The 21,455-nt window shown below is 43.9% G+C and overlaps 1 protein-coding gene and 1 non-coding gene across 8 annotated transcripts in view; both read right to left on the reverse strand.

Annotated features, from left to right (window-relative positions):
• The window catches only part of Ep400 (E1A binding protein p400), a 107,445-nt gene that overhangs the window by 26,091 nt on the left and 59,899 nt on the right, over window positions 1-21,455 (reverse strand). For 5 of the 7 annotated variants that reach the window (XM_085837025.1, XM_085837023.1, XM_021163040.3 and 2 more), the window contains 13 exons: window positions 21,281-21,455; window positions 21,039-21,175; window positions 17,980-18,166; window positions 16,541-16,707; window positions 14,717-14,886; window positions 13,618-13,860; window positions 11,849-12,013; window positions 9,815-9,973; window positions 8,555-8,649; window positions 7,856-8,121; window positions 5,832-6,034; window positions 5,578-5,747; window positions 1,353-1,549 (listed from right to left, as the gene is read on the reverse strand). In XM_085837025.1, coding sequence (XP_085693151.1) covers window positions 1,353-1,549; window positions 5,578-5,747; window positions 5,832-6,034; window positions 7,856-8,121; window positions 8,555-8,649; window positions 9,815-9,973; window positions 11,849-12,013; window positions 13,618-13,860; window positions 14,717-14,886; window positions 16,541-16,707; window positions 17,980-18,166; window positions 21,039-21,175; window positions 21,281-21,455 — 2,334 coding nt within the window. The remainder of the gene's footprint in view (window positions 1-1,352; window positions 1,550-5,577; window positions 5,748-5,831; window positions 6,035-7,855; window positions 8,122-8,554; window positions 8,650-9,814; window positions 9,974-11,848; window positions 12,014-13,617; window positions 13,861-14,716; window positions 14,887-16,540; window positions 16,708-17,979; window positions 18,167-21,038; window positions 21,176-21,280) is intronic. The other 2 variants (XM_029477964.2, XM_021163048.2) reach the window with 1 other exon arrangement.
• LOC115031230 (small nucleolar RNA SNORA49) lies at window positions 1,783-1,915 on the reverse strand. The gene has a single exon (XR_003836841.1). It is a non-coding gene; the product is annotated as a small nucleolar RNA SNORA49 (small nucleolar RNA).

The raw sequence follows: 21,455 nt of genomic DNA on the forward strand, positions 1-21,455 counted from the left end.
CTACAAGTACGACCAATAAACTTTCTGCGATGTTTCTAGTGCTAGGCTTTGGTGGCATCAAACTTTGGCTTGTCTTTGGGGCCTTCCTTATAAGGAAGGACACACTGAGAAGGAATTCTTGCAATACATATTTTCATCATTGCTTCCTTTCCAAACCCTTCTCCTAGGCAGCCAATGCAAAGGCTATTAGGAAATGCTGTCACCCTGGGTTGGCCTTTGATGTGTGTGGCATAAGGCACAATCAATCCTGTCTGTCATGGCATATGCTAACCCACACTTGTTTCCTTTGCTAAGCAGCATGAAGAAGCTTTCCTTTTGTCTGCTCAGTAGGTAGGTGTATAGCTGCATCCTAGTGAGTGTTCCCTATTCCTGCTGCGATGAACAACACTATAGGAGGCAGATGCCTCAGCATGGCTATGGCAGGTAAAGGGCATGGCACTTTCATTTCAACAAGTCTTCTCATGCTGCTTTCAGAAGAACTGAGGTAATTCCTGGACTTCACTGACGTGGCTGTTTCCATGTCTAGACTCAGTTTCTCTTTGATATGCTTCCTGTCTGTAGTCCCAAATAGATAGTTCATGTTCAACCTATGCCCTACACTTGAAATTGAGTATTCAAATTTCTAGGCCCTCTGTATTTCCACTTTTAATTAAGAGCACCTTATTTCTCAGCTTCTGAGACTGATCTGACCTTTGCATGGAGAACTGCAAGGCAGTCCTCCAATCTATCATTTACCCATTTGTTTATTATGTTCTTTAACACTCAACCTGAAGCCTACTCATCTGTTGCCTGTCTAGACTGTGTTGTGCTCCTAAGCAGGAAAGGTGACCCAGCCCTATTCTCTGAGACCGAATACTTGCACATGAGACTAGTATTATATTAGCATAACATATAACACTCAGAAATTTCCAAGTGGGCCATGGGGCCCTTCTGTCTTGCCAATTAGCTGTGGAGGGCCACCAGTTACAATTTAATATGCTTGAAGATAATGAGACATTCCAAAGTCTTTCAACAGATATTTTATAGTACTTCAAACAAGCCAAATATAAGCTGTACTCTTCAGTTACTATAAAAGATGTACAACATGTACACACTGAACACCAAAAAGCCAACACACAACTGACCTAACACACAACTGATTACATATTCAAGTAAATGTCAAGTACAAAGGCCAGACAAAACATGCTGAAAAGGAAAATAAACCTCAGTTATGTAGAAACTTCTAAAATTCAACTGCAGCATAGTACATCTGACTCTACCTCTTAACCGTGTTTGTTACTGAATTCCTGCACCCACACTTTTCACAAAGCTCATTATGAGTATTTCTATGTGTTAGCCAGGATTGTTATCACCTGTATATGTGGATGTCCTTGCACCTCCCAATTCTATCACACCACTCCTGGGCTTTGGCATCCATAACTGGATTTAGGTCATTGTCATAAAACACCACAGTGTCAGCCTCAACAAGGTTTATGCCAGTGGCACGACTATGGGTAGAGAGAAGGGCACAGAAAATCCGCCTGTCTCTGTTGAAGCTTCTCATCAGCTCCTGAGAAGAAACAAAGTACTTAGTTAACATTTCTGGAGAATACTGGAAGACTTTTAACACCTTCTATGATCTGTCGACACAAGTTATGTTGTAACCATTTAATTTGTTCCACGAATAACATCTTAACCTGGCTCTCCTGCATGCATGCACTTCCTTCTATGCACAGCATCTCTATGTCATGTTTAGACAATAGAGACATCATGTGCATAAGGTCTCATGCCTATCTGGTACTTGCTGTCAGCCCAATCTGTAGGCCCCACAAGAAAGCAGAGTCTTGCTAGGGAGGGAGCTGTGCTTTCTCCTCTATCCTCAGGCAATGCCAGGGCACTCTACAGGCAAGAAGCCCCTGGAGTAAGGCTGAGGAAGCACAGAAAGATCTCTCTAAGCACATGGGACAACAAACTGTAATGAATGTTGAGTACTTCTCTTCTATAAATTATTTCCATGCCAAAACAGAACTAAAGTTGACCAACCCCTCTCTTCAAATAACAACCTAATTTTCTACACTATTACAAGAGACAGAGAGAGACTCCTTTCTATTTGCATGTATAATGTGTACCAACTCTCATTTGCTTTGAAACATAAAAGAACAACTCAAGTCTTGTTCTGCACTGTGTTTTTCTCCCCCAATCATGACCCTTTGTACTATACACTCATGCTTATAACTGAGACACTTCTGGTAAGGACTTTCTAGTCTGTCATTTGGAGTTGTGAAGAAAGTTGTGGTTCACCGCCAAGGCACAAACCTTCTTTGTGTGCTTTCTCCTGCTGAATATTCACTCAGTTACTAACCATGGCTTATCTTGTGCACTTCTACAGAGAACACTATGTAGCAATCATTCAGTGAAGCATTTATTGCTGTTGTGTGGAGCCCTAGACAGGGGTCACTACATCAATTGTCTAATGCATCTCTGAGGCTGGCAATCCATGCTGCTTTCTGAAGAGCTATACTAGAGGTTCTAAAAGCACTGTGTATGAGCCAAATGCTAAAAATTAACAAATATGGTCAACAAGAACATGGAAAAACTTCTCAATTTGTATTTCTTTGCCAGTTAGTCTAAAAGCCATTCACACTTTGCTGGATAGCCACCTCTTAAAGAATGTCAGCACTACCCCAGTGTGACTACAGATTACCCCTATTTGTCCTGTAAAGAATGTCAGCACTACCCCAGTGTGACTACAGATTACCCCTATTTGTCCTGTAAAGAATGTCAGCACTGCCCCAGTGTGACTACAGATTACCCCTATTTGTCCTGTAAAGAATGTCAGCACTACCCCAGTGTGACTACAGATTACCCCTATTTGTCCTGTAAAGAATGTCAGCACTACCCCAGTGTGACTACAGATTACCCCTATTTGTCCTGTAAAGAATGTCAGCACTACCCCAGTGTGACTACAGATTACCCCTATTTGTCCTGTAAAGAATGTCAGCACTGCCCCAGTGTGACTACAGATTACCCCTATTTGTCCTGTAAAGAATGTCAGCACTGCCCCAGTGTGACTACAGATTACCCCTATTTGTCCTGTAAAGAATGTCAGCACTACCCCAGTGTGACTACAGATTACCCCTATTTGTCCTGTAAAGAATGTCAGCACTGCCCCAGTGTGACTACAGATTACCCCTATTTGTCCTGTAAAGAATGTCAGCACTACCCCAGTGTGACTACAGATTACCCCTATTTGTCCTGTAAAGAATGTCAGCACTGCCCCAGTGTGACTACAGATTACCCCTATTTGTCCTGTAAAGAATGTCAGCACTGCCCCAGTGTGACTACAGATTACCCCTATTTGTCCTGTAAAGAATGTCAGCACTACCCCAGTGTGACTACAGATTACCCCTATTTGTCCTGTAAAGAATGTCAGCACTGCCCCAGTGTGACTACAGATTACCCTATTTGTCCTGTAAAGAATGTCAGCACTACCCCAGTGTGACTACAGATTACCCTATTTGTCCTGTAAAGAATGTCAGCACTACCCCAGTGTGACTACAGATTACCCTATTTGTCCTGTAAAGAATGTCAGCACTACCCCAGTGTGACTACAGATTACCCCTATTTGTCCTGTAAAGAATGTCAGCACTACCCCAGTGTGACTACAGATTACCCCTATTTGTCCTGTAAAGAATGTCAGCACTACCCCAGTGTGACTACAGATTACCCCTATTTGTCCTGTAAAGAATGTCAGCACTACCCCAGTGTGACTACAGATTACCCCTATTTGTCCTGTAAAGAATGTCAGCACTACCCCAGTGTGACTACAGATTACCCCTATTTGTCCTGTAAAGAATGTCAGCACTACCCCAGTGTGACTACAGATTACCCTATTTGTCCTGTAAAGAATGTCAGCACTACCCCAGTGTGACTACAGATTACCCTATTTGTCCTGTAAAGAATGTCAGCACTACCCCAGTGTGACTACAGATTACCCCTATTTGTCCTGTAAAGAATGTCAGCACTACCCCAGTGTGACTACAGATTACCCCTATTTGTCCTGTAAAGAATGTCAGCACTACCCCAGTGTGACTACAGATTACCCCTATTTGTCCTGTAAAGAATGTCAGCACTACCCCAGTGTGACTACAGATTACCCCTATTTGTCCTGTAAAGAATGTCAGCACTACCCCAGTGTGACTACAGATTACCCCTATTTGTCCTGTAAAGAATGTCAGCACTACCCCAGTGTGACTACAGATTACCCTATTTGTCCTGTAAAGAATGTCAGCACTACCCCAGTGTGACTACAGATTACCCCTATTTGTCCTGTAAAGAATGTCAGCACTGCCCCAGTGTGACTACAGATTACCCCTATTTGTCCTGTAAAGAATGTCAGCACTACCCCAGTGTGACTACAGATTACCCCTATTTGTCCTGTAAAGAATGTCAGCACTACCCCAGTGTGACTACAGATTACCCCTATTTGTCCTGTAAAGAATGTCAGCACTACCCCAGTGTGACTACAGATTACCCCTATTTGTCCTGTAAAGAATGTCAGCACTGCCCCAGTGTGACTACAGATTACCCCTATTTGTCCTGTAAAGAATGTCAGCACTACCCCAGTGTGACTACAGATTACCCCTATTTGTCCTGTAAAGAATGTCAGCACTGCCCCAGTGTGACTACAGATTACCCCTATTTGTCCTGTAAAGAATGTCAGCACTGCCCCAGTGTGACTACAGATTACCCCTATTTGTCCTGTAAAGAATGTCAGCACTACCCCAGTGTGACTACAGATTACCCCTATTTGTCCTGTAAAGAATGTCAGCACTGCCCCAGTGTGACTACAGATTACCCCTATTTGTCCTGTAAAGAATGTCAGCACTACCCCAGTGTGACTACAGATTACCCCTATTTGTCCTGTAAAGAATGTCAGCACTACCCCAGTGTGACTACAGATTACCCTATTTGTCCTGTAAAGAATGTCAGCACTACCCCAGTGTGACTACAGATTACCCTATTTGTCCTGTAAAGAATGTCAGCACTACCCCAGTGTGACTACAGATTACCCCTATTTGTCCTGTAAAGAATGTCAGCACTACCCCAGTGTGACTACAGATTACCCCTATTTGTCCTGTAAAGAATGTCAGCACTACCCCAGTGTGACTACAGATTACCCCTATTTGTCCTGTAAAGAATGTCAGCACTACCCCAGTGTGACTACAGATTACCCCTATTTGTCCTGTAAAGAATGTCAGCACTACCCCAGTGTGACTACAGATTACCCCTATGTGTCCTGTAAAGAATGTCAGCACTACCCCAGTGTGACTACAGATTACCCCTATTTGTCCTGTAAAGAATGTCAGCACTACCCCAGTGTGACTACAGATTACCCCTATTTGTCCTGAGACTCCTAGGGCCAGACATCCAGCTGGTTAACAAGCTTGTTAAGGGTGGGGGGAAAAAAAGCAGTCAGTATGGAACTCAGAAAGAGGGTGCAGTGGACTACTGACCTCACAGCCTTAGGAAAATGAGGCCTAAATCCAATGATTCAGGGTCATACCATGTAATCACCACAAAAGGATTATTTCTTACCTGTCGTTGTTCACTGTTGGCATTTTCATCAATCCGTACATAAGTGAGATAATGGAAGTTCAAGAACATCTCTAAAATGTCTAGCATAAGAACCATCTGAGATAAAATCAGTACCCGACGTCCTTCAGATTTTAGTTTCTGTAGCAGGATTGCTAAAGCTTCTAACTTCCCTGAGAAAGAGAGAGAGTGTCTGTCTTGCATTCTAGAACAAATGTATCTCACTTCACAAACCATGTTAACAGGGTCTGTCATACCTGAGTCAAACTGCACCAGCCTCAGCTCCGGGAACTGCAGTGAGCGCAGTGCTGTTAGTTGTTGCAGCTGCCGGTGGTAAGGACCGGTGTGCTCCCTCAGGCACTGCCTCAGAGCTCTCAACCTGCTGCTATACAATGAGGGCGGCCTCGCGACCCACAGGGAGGGTGGTGTAGCCACCACTGGAGGAATCACACAGGCCACCCTGAGGAGCAGAAATCATGTGTGGTCACTATGTGGTACCCTGGACGCTCTGGCAGCAATGAAGTTTCTGGGCAAGGCAGAACCCTCTGACGGTGAGTTGTCAGACAAGCAGCAAGAGCTATACTCTATCACTGCAAGGTAGCATACTTTTCCACACACAAACCCAAGACAACTTCAGTCAGAACAGATCTAAATGACCAGCACAGGGCATTCTCCAGACTATAGCCATTGGCTAAGATATTCCTGCCGGGACTCTTGAGATAGAAGTAAATTGTCTTCTGAATATAAACCTTCTAAATAAATAGTACAGGTGACATGTAACTTGAGAGGGGACAGGCTCAGGACACCCTACAGACAGAATTACAAGGCCATAACCAACCTAACACTACCAACTAACCTCCAGTCATCTACAACAGAAAGCTTTCTAGGCATCAGCTGAAGTTCTGTTTTAAATGTTATTTATTTATTTAATTATTTGAGACTAACTAGTTAACTCTGAGCCGGAGCTCAAAGATATCCCATCTGACTGCCTCTGCCTCCCCAGTGCTGGGATTAAAGGTGTGCACTTCCATGCCCAGCTACTTTTATTTTCAATTGTGCTCATGCTTATGTATCTACGTAGGAGTTTGTGCATATGCATGCAGTGTCTGTAGAGGACAGAAGATGTCCAATCCCTTAGAACTTGAGGCTCATGAATTCCCTATCTTGGGAGTTAGAAACCAAACTGGGTCCTCTGTGGGAGTAATATGGGCTTTTAAATGCTGAGTTGTCTCTCCAACATGTGAAGCTGGGTCTCGGTGGTTTGCTCCCAAGTATATCTCTAAAGTGGCCATCTGTGATGTGTGAAGATGATAAGCATTTCAAAGACAAACAAGGGCATGAGAATAAATGGCAACAAGTCTATCACACAGCCTGGGAAGGCCTGCAACAGGCTGGCTCGGCCTGGAGGACTCCATCTTTTTCTTCATTCATTTACTTATCCATGAGACCTGGAAGACAGGCTCTGAACACTAAACACAGGCACTGGGTAATCAGGGCCTCTCTGAACAGGAAGTAACAACATAGTTCAGCCAGACAAAGAAAATGACCCTGAAGCTGGACCAAGGAACACAGGGACCTGCATAGACTGTCAGCTGTCTGAGGCCTAGCAGGAACAGTGTGACTACCTGTGGTGTTCAGCCCACTGAGGCTACTCTACTAACTTGTTCTGAATTCTACTGTTCAATGTCCCTAAGTAACATATGGCTAGTTTTGTGCGTCAGTTTTCTTTTCTTTTCTTTTTTTTTTTAAAGATTTATTTATTTATTATATGTGAGTACACTGTAGCTGTCTTAAGACGCACCAGAAGAGGGTGTCAGATCTCGTTACAGATGGTTGTGAGCCACCATGTGGTTGCTGGGATTTGAACTCAGGACCTTTGGAAGAGCAGTCGGGTGCTGAGCCATCTCACCAGCCCGTCCGTCAGTTTTCTAAAAGAGCCAGTTAATAACCTAAGTACCATGCCCCTGTTCCCAAACCACTTTAAACCCCCTAGAAACTCAAAAAGACCATCTGAGGGAAAGCAATTGGAAATAAAAAAATTTTTTAAAAAAAGCTAAAGAATGAAGAACTACCAGATGTAGCGATTCATACTAGCATTGAGAGGAGGAGGCAGGAACATCAGGAAGAGTTCAAGGCAAGCCTAAGCTAGCTATATAGAATTGAAGGGCAGCTATATGAGACCCAAAATTAAAAATTGAAAAGAAAGAAAAGTTCTGATGTGCATCAGAGTGAAGGAACAGAAAATGAGGATAAGGATACTCACCCGCATACACTAACTCACCTGCCAAGAACATCTTGAAGAGACTCTTGACTCAATGTCAAAATCAGATCACCTTCACTCTTTGAGAGTGACATGTCATAGTTTACTCCTTTAGGACCCTTCCCAAAGTTGCTATCCAAAGACCAGCACAAAGGCCTCTTCCTTCTTCCAGGAAGGGAACAAATCCTCAGCAAGTCTCTGCCATACACTGGAGCCTGGGAACAACGCCGTTCATTGATAAAATGAATCTGATCCAACCTTTCCTTCAAAAGTCGGCTCTTCTCCTCCTTGATCAAAAAGGCCAGAAAGACAAAAGCAAAACATGACGACACACACACCAAAAAAAAAAAAGGGTTATTTGAGAGACATCCTGACAAAATCACCTCACTGAAAGCTTTTGGGAACTATTATGCATACATTCATTTCAACATCCATGGCCTACTTCTATGAAACTACTGGCAGAAAATATCAAGAAACAAAAGAGCCTTCTCTGTCTTCCTAAGACATAGAGGACACTGAGGATAAGACAAAACAAAAGGAGTAAAGACCACAATGTCTGCAGTCAGAAGCCTATGTCAATTTCTTTCATTGGAATTGAGTGTTAAATCAAGGCCCTAATTCAAAGAGCATGTGCATCTCTGAAGTGCATAAGGACCCACAGGAGCCTTGGCTGTTTCTGAAAGCTACTTGCCATTGTGTGACCTTGCATCTAAGCCTTACCTGGGTTGGCCCTGCAGCAGGAGAAGCTGGTTTGGAAGCCAGGCCAGGTTCTCCAACAGCCATAGCACTCACTGCTACTCGACCCGGAACACCAACTACAAATGTAAAAGCAAAGAGCTGAAGGGAGTAAAGGTATAGTTTAATGGTAGAGCACTTGCCTGGAACGCTTGAGAAGTTCCATCCCTAACACCCTTGTGCTCCTGGCTCGCAAAGAAAGAAAGCAAAAAGGAAAGCCAGTATCAACAAATCCATTCCTAAAGGTAAACTGCCCGGCCAAGGTATAGCACCTTGCCTCCTGAAATCCCAAGAAGATAAAAAGAACTGGCTCTAAGAGTTTGATGCATCAAAGCTATGTCTAGAACTAGAGTCAAGACTGTTCTGGCACAGACAGACCACATATCTGTCCTAACACAGCCTCATAACCTCTGCTGTCCCATAATGATAAAACACCATAGGAAATCAGCATATGAGGAACTCTCCCACCAGCCCTAATATACTGAACACATGCAGACAAGGATTGATCCTTAGAAGAGAAGCTGGCAGAGAACAGGGTAGAAGCTGAGAGCCCAGCAGCTATAGGCCAGCCAGAATAGTGTGCAAACCCTGTACCAAGTGGATGGCTCTACTCTCAGGGAGATCCAGGCAAACTTACTAAATATTTGGTGGTTCCAAAGGTTTCTTTCTTAAAAATAAATATATGAAAATGTCTATTAAATTAAATATAGATTTATGTGTGTATAGATTTTTATATATGTATATTAAACTTTAAAATATATTTATGTGTATATATGTATATATACCTATACATATCTATAAATAAAAAACTTTATGTATCAGTGTTTTGGCTGCATGCAGGTATGTGTGCCACATGTGTGCCTGGTGCCTATGGGTATTAGAAGTGGGTGACAGATTCCCCTGGGACTAGAGTTGTAGATGTCTGTGAACCACCATGTGGGCATAGGATCTCTGCAATGCAACAAATACTCTGAACTGATGAGCCATCTTTCTGACCCTGTAAGTTTTTTTATTAGAATATGACAGTGGGGTTTGGTCATATTTAAGCAGTACATTTGAGAGAAAAAGAAAGAAGAAACCAAGCTGATGTCATGACACATGCGTGGAAACCAGGTTATCACAATAAGGCTTTGACATGCATAAGGCCATGGTCAGAGGTGCATGACTCCTGACAGTAACCCCTGCCCCTCAAAAAAGCCCACAAGAAATTCTCACCAAGCCTTCTTCCTGTTCAGAACACCCTACCTTGTGGGGTCAAGGGTGCAGGGCTGGGGCCACTGGTTGGGGGCTTGCTCCCCAGGGTGCTATGCACAGCACCTGCCTGAGACACAGTCTGCATCACCACAGGGCCAGGGGCTCGAAGGTAGGGCTGTCCAGGGGCTGACACGATCTGGAGTACACTACCTGTAATCACATGTCCACCAGAAGCATCAGTAACAGGTGAGTGCACAGTATAGTTACATACTCGCCACTTCCAAATGGTATAGAAAAAATAAGTCTGTATACTGCACACACATAGTTCCATTTACACAAGCAAATATATGTACAGCTCAGTAACTCTGACAAAGAAGGGATTATTTAAAAATCTCAGATAAAGACAGAAAACCATCTGAGGAAAGTATGTTTTACACTAAATCAAGAAGACCACTAACCCTACACATACCCAGGTATATATCCACTGGTGATCACAGCTGTCCTAGGGCTATTAGGGTCACAGAATCACTCACAGACCCATGTAGCCATTGCCAAAGGGATAAAAACCACCAGAAAGAGCTGGGCTTAGCCTAGGTGCCCATGACTCTGTGGCTGCTCTTCAGAAGTCTGCCACTTGCCTGTTACCTGCCTGACCCTTCACCTTTTTTTTTTTTTTAATTTTTAATATTTTTATTACATATTTTCCTCAGTTACATTTCCAATGCTATCCCAAAAGTCCCCCATAGCGCCCCCCACTTCCCTACCCACCCATTCCCATTCTTTTGGCCCTGGCATTCCCCTATATTGGGGCATTTAAAGTTTGCAAGTCCAATGGGCCTCTCTTTCCAGTGATGGCCGACTAGGCCATCTTTCCATACATATGCAGCTAGAGACAAGAGCTCCGGGGTACTGGTTAGTTCATCATGTTGTTCCAACAATAGGGTTGCAGATCCCTTTAGCTCCTTGGGTACTTTCTCTAGCTTCTCCATTGGGAGCCCTGTGATACATCCAATAGCTGACTGTGAACATCCACTCCTGTGTTTGCTAGGCCCCGGCATCGTCTCACAAGAGACAGCTATATTTGGGTTCTTTCAGCAAAATCTTGCTAGTGTATGCAATGGTGTCAGCGTTTAGAAGCTGCTTATGGGATGGATCCCTGGATAGACCCTTCACCTTCTTAGCAAATGTGTAAAAGGGAACAAGGAACCACCAACTGCACTCACGGATGGCCCTGACTCTGAGATCCTAAACCCCACCAAGACAGGCATTAAAGTATCACAAGAAGCTGTCACCCAGCCAGAATCCAGGGCAGTGTCTTTCAGAGAGGCTCCTGGGGCAAGGTGCAGGGAACCTAGTGCTGCCATAGAAACCTGTGAAATCTTAGCCTAAAGGTAAGCAACTGGTGCTGGATGCAGCTAAAGAAGCTGCAGTTTTGTGACTATCACTTAAGATTGATTTTTAATGAACAATTCAAATTTTACTACCTCCTTTTCTTTGAAAGCAGTAACTACATGTTCTTAGCCAAAGGTCTGAGATATTTGGATTGCAGGTGTTAAAAGTTAAAACTTTAGACTGGCACAAATCTTGGAAGTCTCAGCTACTTCAGAGGCTGAGGCAGGCGGATGGATGGATTGTCTCAGAAGTCACAGGTCAGTCTGGACAACACAGTAAGAACCCAAGTGATAGGTACATAGGTAGCTAGGTAGGTAGGTAGATAGGTAGACAGACAGATAAAGCATTTCACCTACAAAATTTGCTGGACTTTTTGGCATTTTTAGGAACATTTGATTCATTCATACTAGAAAGCAACAGACACTTCCACCCTAACTAACAAAAGAGGAAAGTCTTCTCTAAGAGCAGATGGTATTGATAGAAACTAAGCATCACTTACTTAGGGTACCATCAAGACAACTCATGAATGTCATCTCATCATTTGTCAATGAGCCCTCATGCCTGGGGGAAGACCCTGAACCTTACAGGGACCCACCCTTTTTATCGTGCTACCCAGACAGGTTCTCAAGTGTAGTGCTAAGAATGGTGTACCTCTGTCCTTCTCAGCAATAGTACCAGCTGGTTGCCTCTTACCTTGCAGCTGCAGAGGCTGGCCTGCTGTGAGCTGCCGCAGCTGGCTATGTGACAAGGTGAATTTGTTCCCTTGGAACTGTAGTGTCACAGGTGTCTCTGGCTGGGCCACACGGCTCTGTGGCCCTGCAATAGATGCCAGCTGAGCTATTTTCACTACTTCCCCACCTGTTAAAACACAGAAGAGAAGCTGAACTAACATCACTTGGAATGAAGTTACTGACCATAAATAAGGCCTGCCTATACTATACTCAAGTATCTTCAAAACACTTGTTGGGTGTTGCTATCATTTTGAGAAAAGTTATTTTAAGACAAAAGAAAAAACACTATTAAATATCAGACTTTAGTGTTAATCTATTTGATCATAAACAGCAGGGAATTTCAGTATCAACTACTACACATCGAACTATTAAGGAATGTTTTTACTTTCCTCTCCAAATAATAAAAGGGAAAAAGAACAGTAAATATCAAAAATATCAGACAGCTATTACATTAAATTAGAAACTCTTCAGAAGACTTAACAAAATTTGAAAAAGTATGTATCCAGTGAATAAGATATCGTCAACATATAAAACAAACTTTAACTGCACATGCTTTTTTTTAAAGTCTAGGAAAACATAAATAAGTCAGACATAAAACTCTTAGGTTTCTGTTAATTCAAATGAGCTTATAGGATTTGATATCATATATCAAATGATCAGAAGCTAAAAGGCTTTTTACCCAACGGGTGGTTATCCAAGTTCAAATGCTCTTCTCCCAAGAAAAATACATGCCAGGGTTAGTAAGGTGCCATAAGGAGAACTGTTAGTGAAAGATTAGCAAACTACCTGAAGATGTCTTACACAGAATTAACTGTGCACAAGGAAGGAGAAATGAAAGTCACAGACAAAGAATTACACACAGACACTTAAATCTCCCATCAGCCCTTCTAGATGGAAAAAGCCAGCTGAATCACTAACTTCACACACTACGACATGTGAGGACTCCTACTAACAAAACTCTCATCACCTACACAAAGAAACATGAGGTATATGCAGCTCTCTACTCTATAATGTGACTGCCTAGAACAACTACTCCCCACTGTTGGACACAGAAGAGACTCCCAGTCTCCTCTGATGTTTTTTCCTCCCTTCCCAGTTTTCCAAAAAAAAACCCTCAATGTGATTCTGTTACATAGGAAATAAGAAATATTTATGATCTGCAATATTTTAGTTGGCATTTCTATAGTAGCCTAGATAATGGCCTGAAGATTTAGAAACCTGCTAATCCCACTGCTGGAGGTACACAATTCTGAGTTAGGAAAAAATGAGTAACAATGCGCTGTTTTAGTCACTGAATTTTTGAGAAATGTCTGTACTGAGCAAGTATTCATCACCAAGTTTAAACTTGGAAATGTGTGAAGAACTAAAGAACTAATGGTGTCTAGAAACCTAATGCCAATTTACGTGGTCTTACCACTTGCCCCACAGTGTGAACCCTGGCACTGCTGGAACAGAACTGTGGCTACGGCTAAAAGAATGTGCTAGCCCTCAACACCAGTGCAGCACAGGAGGAAAGCAGAGCTGGTTGAATGGGGAAGAGAAAGAGTAGAACAGAGCAGGGCCCGGGACAATGACCACAGGCAAGGCCCCACCATGACCGGCATCACGCTCCAGGCCTGGACTGAGGGACAGACAGAGGCAGTGGACAGCAAAGGCTCTTCAGACATCCCGTGTTCCTGACACACTGCTCCAAGGCAGTGAGAGCAGACCCTGGACAGTAAGGCCACTTACTGGGCAAGCGGGCCTGAGCCTGCGAGGTAAGCACCAGCCGCTGGGGCGGTGCACTCTGCCCGGCCACCAGCGAGGGGGCCTGGGGCGGGGGCAGGGGTGGGCCTGGGGTGGAGGCCTGGACAGCGGTCTGAGCCCGCAGTTTCGAAGGATGGGCTGGGCCTGCTGCTGTGCTGGAGGTCGAGGTGGGTTGGTGTCGAGGCGCACCGACGGAAGCCTGAGAGTTCTGAAACGGGGCTGCTGCTGCTGTAATCAATAAGGTTGTTTTGTGCAAAGCTGTTAGAGGTTCTTTATAACACGCAGTATTTTACAACCGAATGTTAAATTACATAAACATTATTTCACAGTCTCTCAAATAAGAAGCCCACTCTTAGGACACAAACATGGAGGGGCTGGTACAATACTTAGGTTGAGAGAAACTTAAGGCTCTGCCTGTTGCCAATCAGTGAGGCTCCCCGTGAGTTCAGAGAACACAAAAGGCACACATCCTGGACTAGACAAGGGGCTGTCAAATGCTAACAGCTGTTAGAAAGCACTCTGTAAGCACACAAAAGCTCCTGCTCTCAGCAGTACAGAAACCTCAAACTGCTGTTTTCATATGAGGCTACAAGACCACTTCTAGGTCTTTCCCTGCCTCTTTACAAGTGAAGCTAAAACAATAGCACCAAATACAGCAGGAAGGCTCAGAACTTTTCTGAACATCCTTGACATACGTTAAGAAAAATACTTTGCAGAAGTCCAATCACCTGCTCACCCAAGGAGAACTTGCTTTTACAGGGAAAACCCAGTATAGGAAACAAACTCTACATCCAGGCACAGTGTTATAGGCCTGTAAATCTCATCACTCAGGGGACTGGAAGCAGGAAGACTATGAGTTCTAGAGCATTCTGGGCTACATAGTGAGATCCTGTCTCCAAAAAAAAAAAAAAAAAAAAAGAAAGGCAGGGGAGTTCAACTCATCAAGATCTGCAGATGGCTCCTTTGCAGGTCATTCAGAGGTGTCCACATTCCCAGGAGTGGCGATAACACTCAATAGGCCAGGAACAGAATGACAGGAGCTTTCCCACAGTCTTCCATAAAGAGAGTTCATTATGTGAGATACCTTTTGTATCTGGGTTGGCAGAGAAAGTAGCAATCGGTGGCCGTCCTCGAACCTGGCCCTGTGGAGTGGCGGTGGATGTGTTGGTGTTTGCCATCCGAGGTGGATGTGTGCTGGGGAATGCCACAGTGCGACCCTCAGGCTTCTGGCCATATTGCACAGGCTGAAATAACCTAGATGACCATTGGCCCAAGCAGAAGACACACAGCATCACCACAATGCAGAAAGCAGGTTCTAGAGGACTACCCCTCAGAGATCAGCTAGGAGGGCAGGCTAAGTAGTATCAAGAAGGAACAAGGTGGATACAAATACAGCTGGTGGGAGACGGTGATAAACTCTGTATTCAAAGGTCATATACCTCAGCTGGTAACACAATTACTGTAAATTTTTAGGTATAGGTCAAAGTATGTTAAGAAAAAAAACCTTGGCATGTAACATCCATGTTTTAACTATAGTTTTGGGTAAGAGCAAAGAAAAAGCAAATTCTCTGCCTAGTACATATGACAAGACTGCTTATGAAATGGACAGAAATGGCAGCAGCTGGCAAGATGCACAAAGTGCTCAGCTAGGCTCTGTGTGATCACAGAGGTATGAACTCTGTGACCTAGAAAATGTAAGGACAAACAAGGAGTCAGCCAAAAAAAACTAACAAAGCCCAAGGAAGACTAGCAGATAGTCTTGTCTGTGTTCACACAGCTATAGGCTTCCTGTGTGGGTCTGTGAGGCTTGAGCTGAGCTGCAAAGGAGGCAAGCAGGTCTCAATACCAAGAAAGCCAAGTTTGGAAAAAACTTGATCTGTACAAATGCCCTCCTTATTTCTAAAAAGATAACTACTTTCTATTTTCCTTTTTCACCTCAGCCCAGGATTTTGCTTTTTCTCATCACTGGGTTTAGTCTGTTCAGAAGCAATTACACCCTGACTTCATTCTCTATCTCTCCTACCTCATGATTTCCCTCACTCCAAATCATCATTTATATCGTTCTATTACTTGTTTTTGCTCTTTATTTTTTTGAGACAGGGTTTCTCCAAGTAGCCCTGGCTAACCTGGAACTCATTCTATAAACCAGGCTGGCCTCTAACTCAGAGAGCCTCCTGCCTTTGCCTCCCTAGTGCTGGGATTAAAGGTGTGCTCCACCACTGCCTGGCTGTACTGTCACTTATAAAAACTCCACAGTTGTTGAGTGGACCTCATGTTTGCCTGTGCTCCTACCCATGAGCATACTCTGAATTCTTCCAAATAAAATGTCTGACTTGGCCATGCAAGTTACTGCCACACCTGATAGCATGCTGTTCTCAGCCCTGACATCCCCCCAAATCCTAAAGCGTACTTTATTAAAGATAAGAAAAGTGACTCTCATTCGGGATTTGCTGCCTCATAGTGTCTCATTAATGTAGTTATGCTCACTGAAAACAGGACCCTCAGAACATTCTAAAGAACACAGCTTTTGCTGAGCAGTGGTGGCACACGCCTTTAATCCTAGCACTTGGGAGGCAGAATCAGGTGGATTTCTGAGTTCGAGGTCAGCCTGGTCTACAGAGTGAGTTCTAGGACAGCCAGAGCTACACAGAGAAACCCTGTCTCAAAAAAAAAAAAAACCAAAAAAACAAAACAACAACAACAACAACAAAAACAAACAAACAAAAAGAAGAACACAGATTTTCTAATCTCAACAGAATGCCTAGAGTCAGCTAGAGGAAAGTACTGCTCATAGCCCAGGCATCTGACTCCCAACCAGCAGACAGTCCTTGGAGCAGTGAATAAGACAGTCCTTGGAGTAGTGATTATGCCAGATGAGCCACATGCTGCTTCTAACCCATGCACATACCTGCTGGCCTTGAGCTTCACTGCTGCTGGCCGGGCTGACGGAGGAGGTGAAGCAAAGACTTCCTCCATGAGTTTCCGAGTCACTTTTTTCTTACACAGTAATTCAGCTTCATGGCGAGTGATTTTATTTTCTAGCCCAATCAGATCAAATATAGAAAGGTCGGTTTCCTAAGAAGAAACAGAAATAAAAAAAGAAGAAAACATTCTGTAATAGGTGGCAGAGGAAAACACTTGACCAAGTGTCAAAATCTGCTACAAGGCCGGAATCAACTGAAGAGGCTGTTTTATATGGTGTGGTAATCCTTCTGATGCTCAAGACAGATCTCCTTTCACAGGGGGACAACAGCTATCTGGGCCCTCCTCAGCATCATGTGACAACCTGGAGTGGCAGAGGAGCAGATGCAACCAACCAGTCATCATTTGAACAGTGCAGGAATAAACAGCAGTCTTCCCCAGGAAAAAGGAGGGCAGGTGTTGGTTCTATGTGCTAGTCACACATGCTAGTCACTGTGTGGTGGTGATCCCTGTATCACTCATTGTGTGGACACTACTTACTACTAAGGGGCATCAGTCATGACCATGACAGTGGCAAAAGCAAGTGCCTTGCTTTCCATAGTACCACTAATGTATATTTCTCAGAACTTGAGAAAACAAGAAAGCAGCATCATACTGAAAAGAATGAAAGAGAGGAAGTGGGTCACAGATGCCCTTGTGCTGCTAGGGCAAGTCAGGTGGTTCAACAGCAGTGGGATAGTTGGCAGCTCCTTTAAAAAACAGACCAAGTGGCTACATTAGCCAGCAACTCCACTTGAAGTGCACTCACAAAAACAGGAAACCCCAAACTGTAGGAGTGTTCTCATCAGCTATACTAACAATAGTCACAAGTGGAAACCACCTAGGTATGCATCAACTGACCAAAGGATAAACAAAGCATGGTCTTTCACAGCAGACTGTTATCTAGCCCTTCAAAGGAATGACATCCTGATATATCACAATGAGAATGAAAATATTCTAAGTGTAAGACTCCAAATACAGTTCTGTGAGCTGCCCAAAACAGGGAGGTCCACAGATACAGTGACTCCACAGGAAGAGCTAGAGCAGCAGTGTGCTCTAATCTCTGTGCTGCAACCCCTTGGAAGGAGCAGGGGACACCAAATGACCCTTTCACAGGGGTTGCCTAAGACCACTGGAAAACAGATATTTATATTATGACTATATTATAGTACCAAAGTTACAGTTATGAAGTAACAACAAAAATAATTTTATAGTTGGGATCACCACGGCATGAGGAAGTTTAGTACTAAAGAGCCATAGCATTAGGAAAGTTGAGAACTACTAAGCTAGAAAGAAGAGGGATTGAGAAATGATCCACACAACTATGTGGATTGTATCTAAACAGTACTAGAAATTCTAAACTATCTTTCTAAATCTTCTACTTACCTTCCAGAACTCTCTCTCCAGAACTCTGAGAATTAGAGAGGCTGACTTATACTGCAGAGAGCCTGCCGCAAAGGAGGAGCCTGGTACCCGTGGCTCTACTAGTCCAGGATGGTTGCAGATTCGCTGTAGCCGTGTCAGAACACTCAAGACACTGACAAAATGTCCACTCTTCAGAGCTTCCTGAGTCCTGCTCATGAAGAAGCAGCAGAAAGTTCAGTGTGTGTTCATCATGCAGCCTCACCATCAGTGACTTTCCTCATCTCAGAAAACACCAAAACTAGCGACATGACCCAAGACTGGGTTCATAAATTTGTATTTGTAAATTTATTATTAACATTCAAGTCTACATTCCTGAACAGATTTTACTGAGTCACTCCAGAGAGCCAGATTTGGGTATAGACCAAATCTCAGGTACTACACCTTCTCAAGAGACCGGGTTGTTCCTTTTATAAAAGGACCATGTTTCAGAAACATCAGGATAAAGTGCTCTAACAGACAAATAGAAGCATCCAAAGTTCGATGTGTGAAAGGAATCTCGTCCCAGAAAGTGGGACAAGAGCATACCAGAAAGCACATCCCCTGATCCCATAAGGAGAGTGCACAGTGGTAGGTGAGATGCCAAGTAGGCCACAGGCCAGACCCTGCTGCAATATCTGACACAGACCCACAAGGCACACCAGGCTCAGGGAGCTACAGTATGGAGTAGAGATCTTGAGTGAGAAAGCAGACCACAGCATGGCATGTCCAGCACCCTAAGGCAGGTAGTGAAGACTGCTATCAGGAGCACTTGAGAGTCATGGTGAAATGACTACAGGTTCTAACCCAAACAACTGATCTAGAGGCTGCCTATAGAGAACAGGCTCGGGAAGCCTGAGATCCTTTTGGAAAATGCCAGCTTAGTTATGCCAGGGACAACTCAGGTATGTATCAGAGAAAAGGGGGATACTGAGAAGCACTGCCAGGAGGAAACCTAGCTTGGATAACAGGAAAGCCAAACACAGCCAGCTCTTTAGCCCTGTGATAAGGCTCCCTGAACAGGGCAGAGCACAAGAACTGAGTAAGACACTATCCATCTAGCTTAGGAGAATAGACATGGAATAGAACTTAGACAACAGATATTTTTAAAGTTACCATGTTTGGCTTTGAGTGGGCTAAAACTAAGATTTACTTTCCTGAGTCTAAGAATAATGGACATTTCCAAAGAAAGGGTGGAGGTGAAGGAGGTGCAAGTGGAAGCAGGTGGGAACAGAAAGTAACCTCCCCCCTGAGAGCCATAATTAATATTCCTATGCATCTGGAGAGTAAAATGTAGAAATGAGGTTTATAAATCAAGTTTATAAATGGTGTCCAGAAACCTGGTTCCCAAGTGCAAAAATGGGGCCAAGGTGCACAAAGTCATAACACATTAGCCCTTGAATTGTGGCTCAGAGAAAAGGGGAAAAAAAAAAACATGAAAAAGTCTCACTGTCATTCTACTCAAAGCAGGAATCACAGAACCAACAAAGATCATCAAGACAAAGTGTGCCGGATCCAAAGCCATGACCTCTCACATTTCCACAACATATGACATCACTCGTAAACACAAGTACCTCACTACCCTGTGGCACTGGCATAATCACAGATGAACAAGTTACATTCCCTAAACAATGACTTGTCAGAGCTCCTGCTTAGAGGACAACTGTGGTGGTTTGAATGGGTTCGGCCACCACAGAGTCAATGCCTGGTCATAGGGAGTGGTGCTATTAGGAGATGTGGCTTTTTTGGAGTAGATGTGACCTTGTTGGAGGAAGTGCCTCACTGTGTAGGCAGGCATTAAGGTCTCCTATGCTCAAGCTCCACCCAGCACAGAACTAAAGTTTCCTCCTGGCTGCCTTCGGATTAAGATGCAAAAGTCCTGGCCTTCGTGCACACTGCTATGCTTCCCTCCATGATGATAATAGACTAAACCTCTGAAACTTTAAGCCCCAATTAAATGTTTGCCTTTATATGAGTTACTTAGATCACAGTGTCTCTTCATAGCAACAAAAGCCTAACTAAGATAATATACTAAGGAATTTAAGGGTAACTGAAGGGTTTTTCCTTTATCTGCTGGTGGTGGCACCTGACCTACATGGAAGCTCCAACCCCTTTCTCACAAAATTACTTCTAACTAGAACTAGCACATCACTAAGGTCAACAAAATAAAATGTCAACATTTTGCTGAAATATCTGACAGAAACCAGTGCTACAGCGACATGGCCGAATATTTTCTGCTCGTGTATATGGAGGTTGAACACAGTAAATGCTGTGAAGGCACATTCACTGCTCCTACTCTAGACTAAATGACAGGCAAGAGTTGGGGGGTGAACTGTTTAGGTCATAGGATGATATAACATGGCATGGATATTATGTCCCACTGGCTTCCTTCCAGAAAGACCATATTGACCAGGTGGAGTAATGGCTACTTTCAAAGAGTAAGCTGGTCAATCACCTGCATTCACATTAACTACCCAGATATGATGGTTCAAATATGCTTGGCCTCCAGGAAGAGGCAATATGAGGAGGTGTGGCCTTGTTGGAGGAAGTGTGCCACAGTGTGTGGCAGGGTTCCTATGCTCAAGCTTCACCCAGTGCAGAAGAGAGACCTTCCTATCTGCAGATGACAGTCTTCTCCTGGCTGCCTTCTGGATAAGATGTAGAGTTCCTCCAGCACCACTGTCTGCCTGCATGCTGTCACGCTTCCTGCCATGATGATAATGGACCGAACCTCTGAAACTGTAAGCCAGCCGCAATTAAATGTCCTTTATAAGAGTTGCCTTAGTCATGGTGTCTGGTCATAGGAATGGAACCCTAATTAAGACAACAGGCTAACACAAGCAGGAGCAGCACGCAGTGGAATAGATATCAAGCTACAATGGTAGGTGTGTAGATTAAGCATATATAATACCCGAGTAAGAGAAAGGGAAGGGAGGGTTTTCTGGAACCTTCAGAGTTCCTGGTTGCCTCACTCATAGGCTCACTTACTGAGGCAATAGGGTGCATCGGCTTCTCATTGGGCAGGTAGGCAAACCAGCACTTACCTAGGCTGTAGGATAACATCCTCATATAAGGCTTTCTGACGACTGGAAAGGCGGCACTTCAGAACATGCTCATACTTCCTGGTTAGCTGTTTCTCCACATCTCTCTTGGTTCTCCTCAAAATAAATGGCTGTGTGACCTGGAGAAAATAATAACCATTTTTCTCCCCTATATGCCATGGTGTACTTAGCAGAGGGCAGATAAACTTTAAATGAGTCAGATGTAGTCACAGAAACAAACATACCCTGTGTAACCTTATGACCATTTTGTGATAGTAATCCTGGTTTTCCTCATTGGGGGCTTTCAGAGGAAAGCTCAGGTAAGGCCTGGAGATCCCAGGAATGAGGAAGTGCACCATGGTCCAGAGCTCCAGGAAAGTGTTGTGCAGAGGAACATCGATCAGAAGCAGGCGCTGCTGG

This window comes from Mus caroli, unplaced genomic scaffold (assembly GCF_978045245.1).
Source record: "Mus caroli unplaced genomic scaffold, Mus_caroli_1 scaffold_4, whole genome shotgun sequence".
Taxonomy (NCBI): Eukaryota; Metazoa; Chordata; class Mammalia; order Rodentia; family Muridae; genus Mus; species Mus caroli.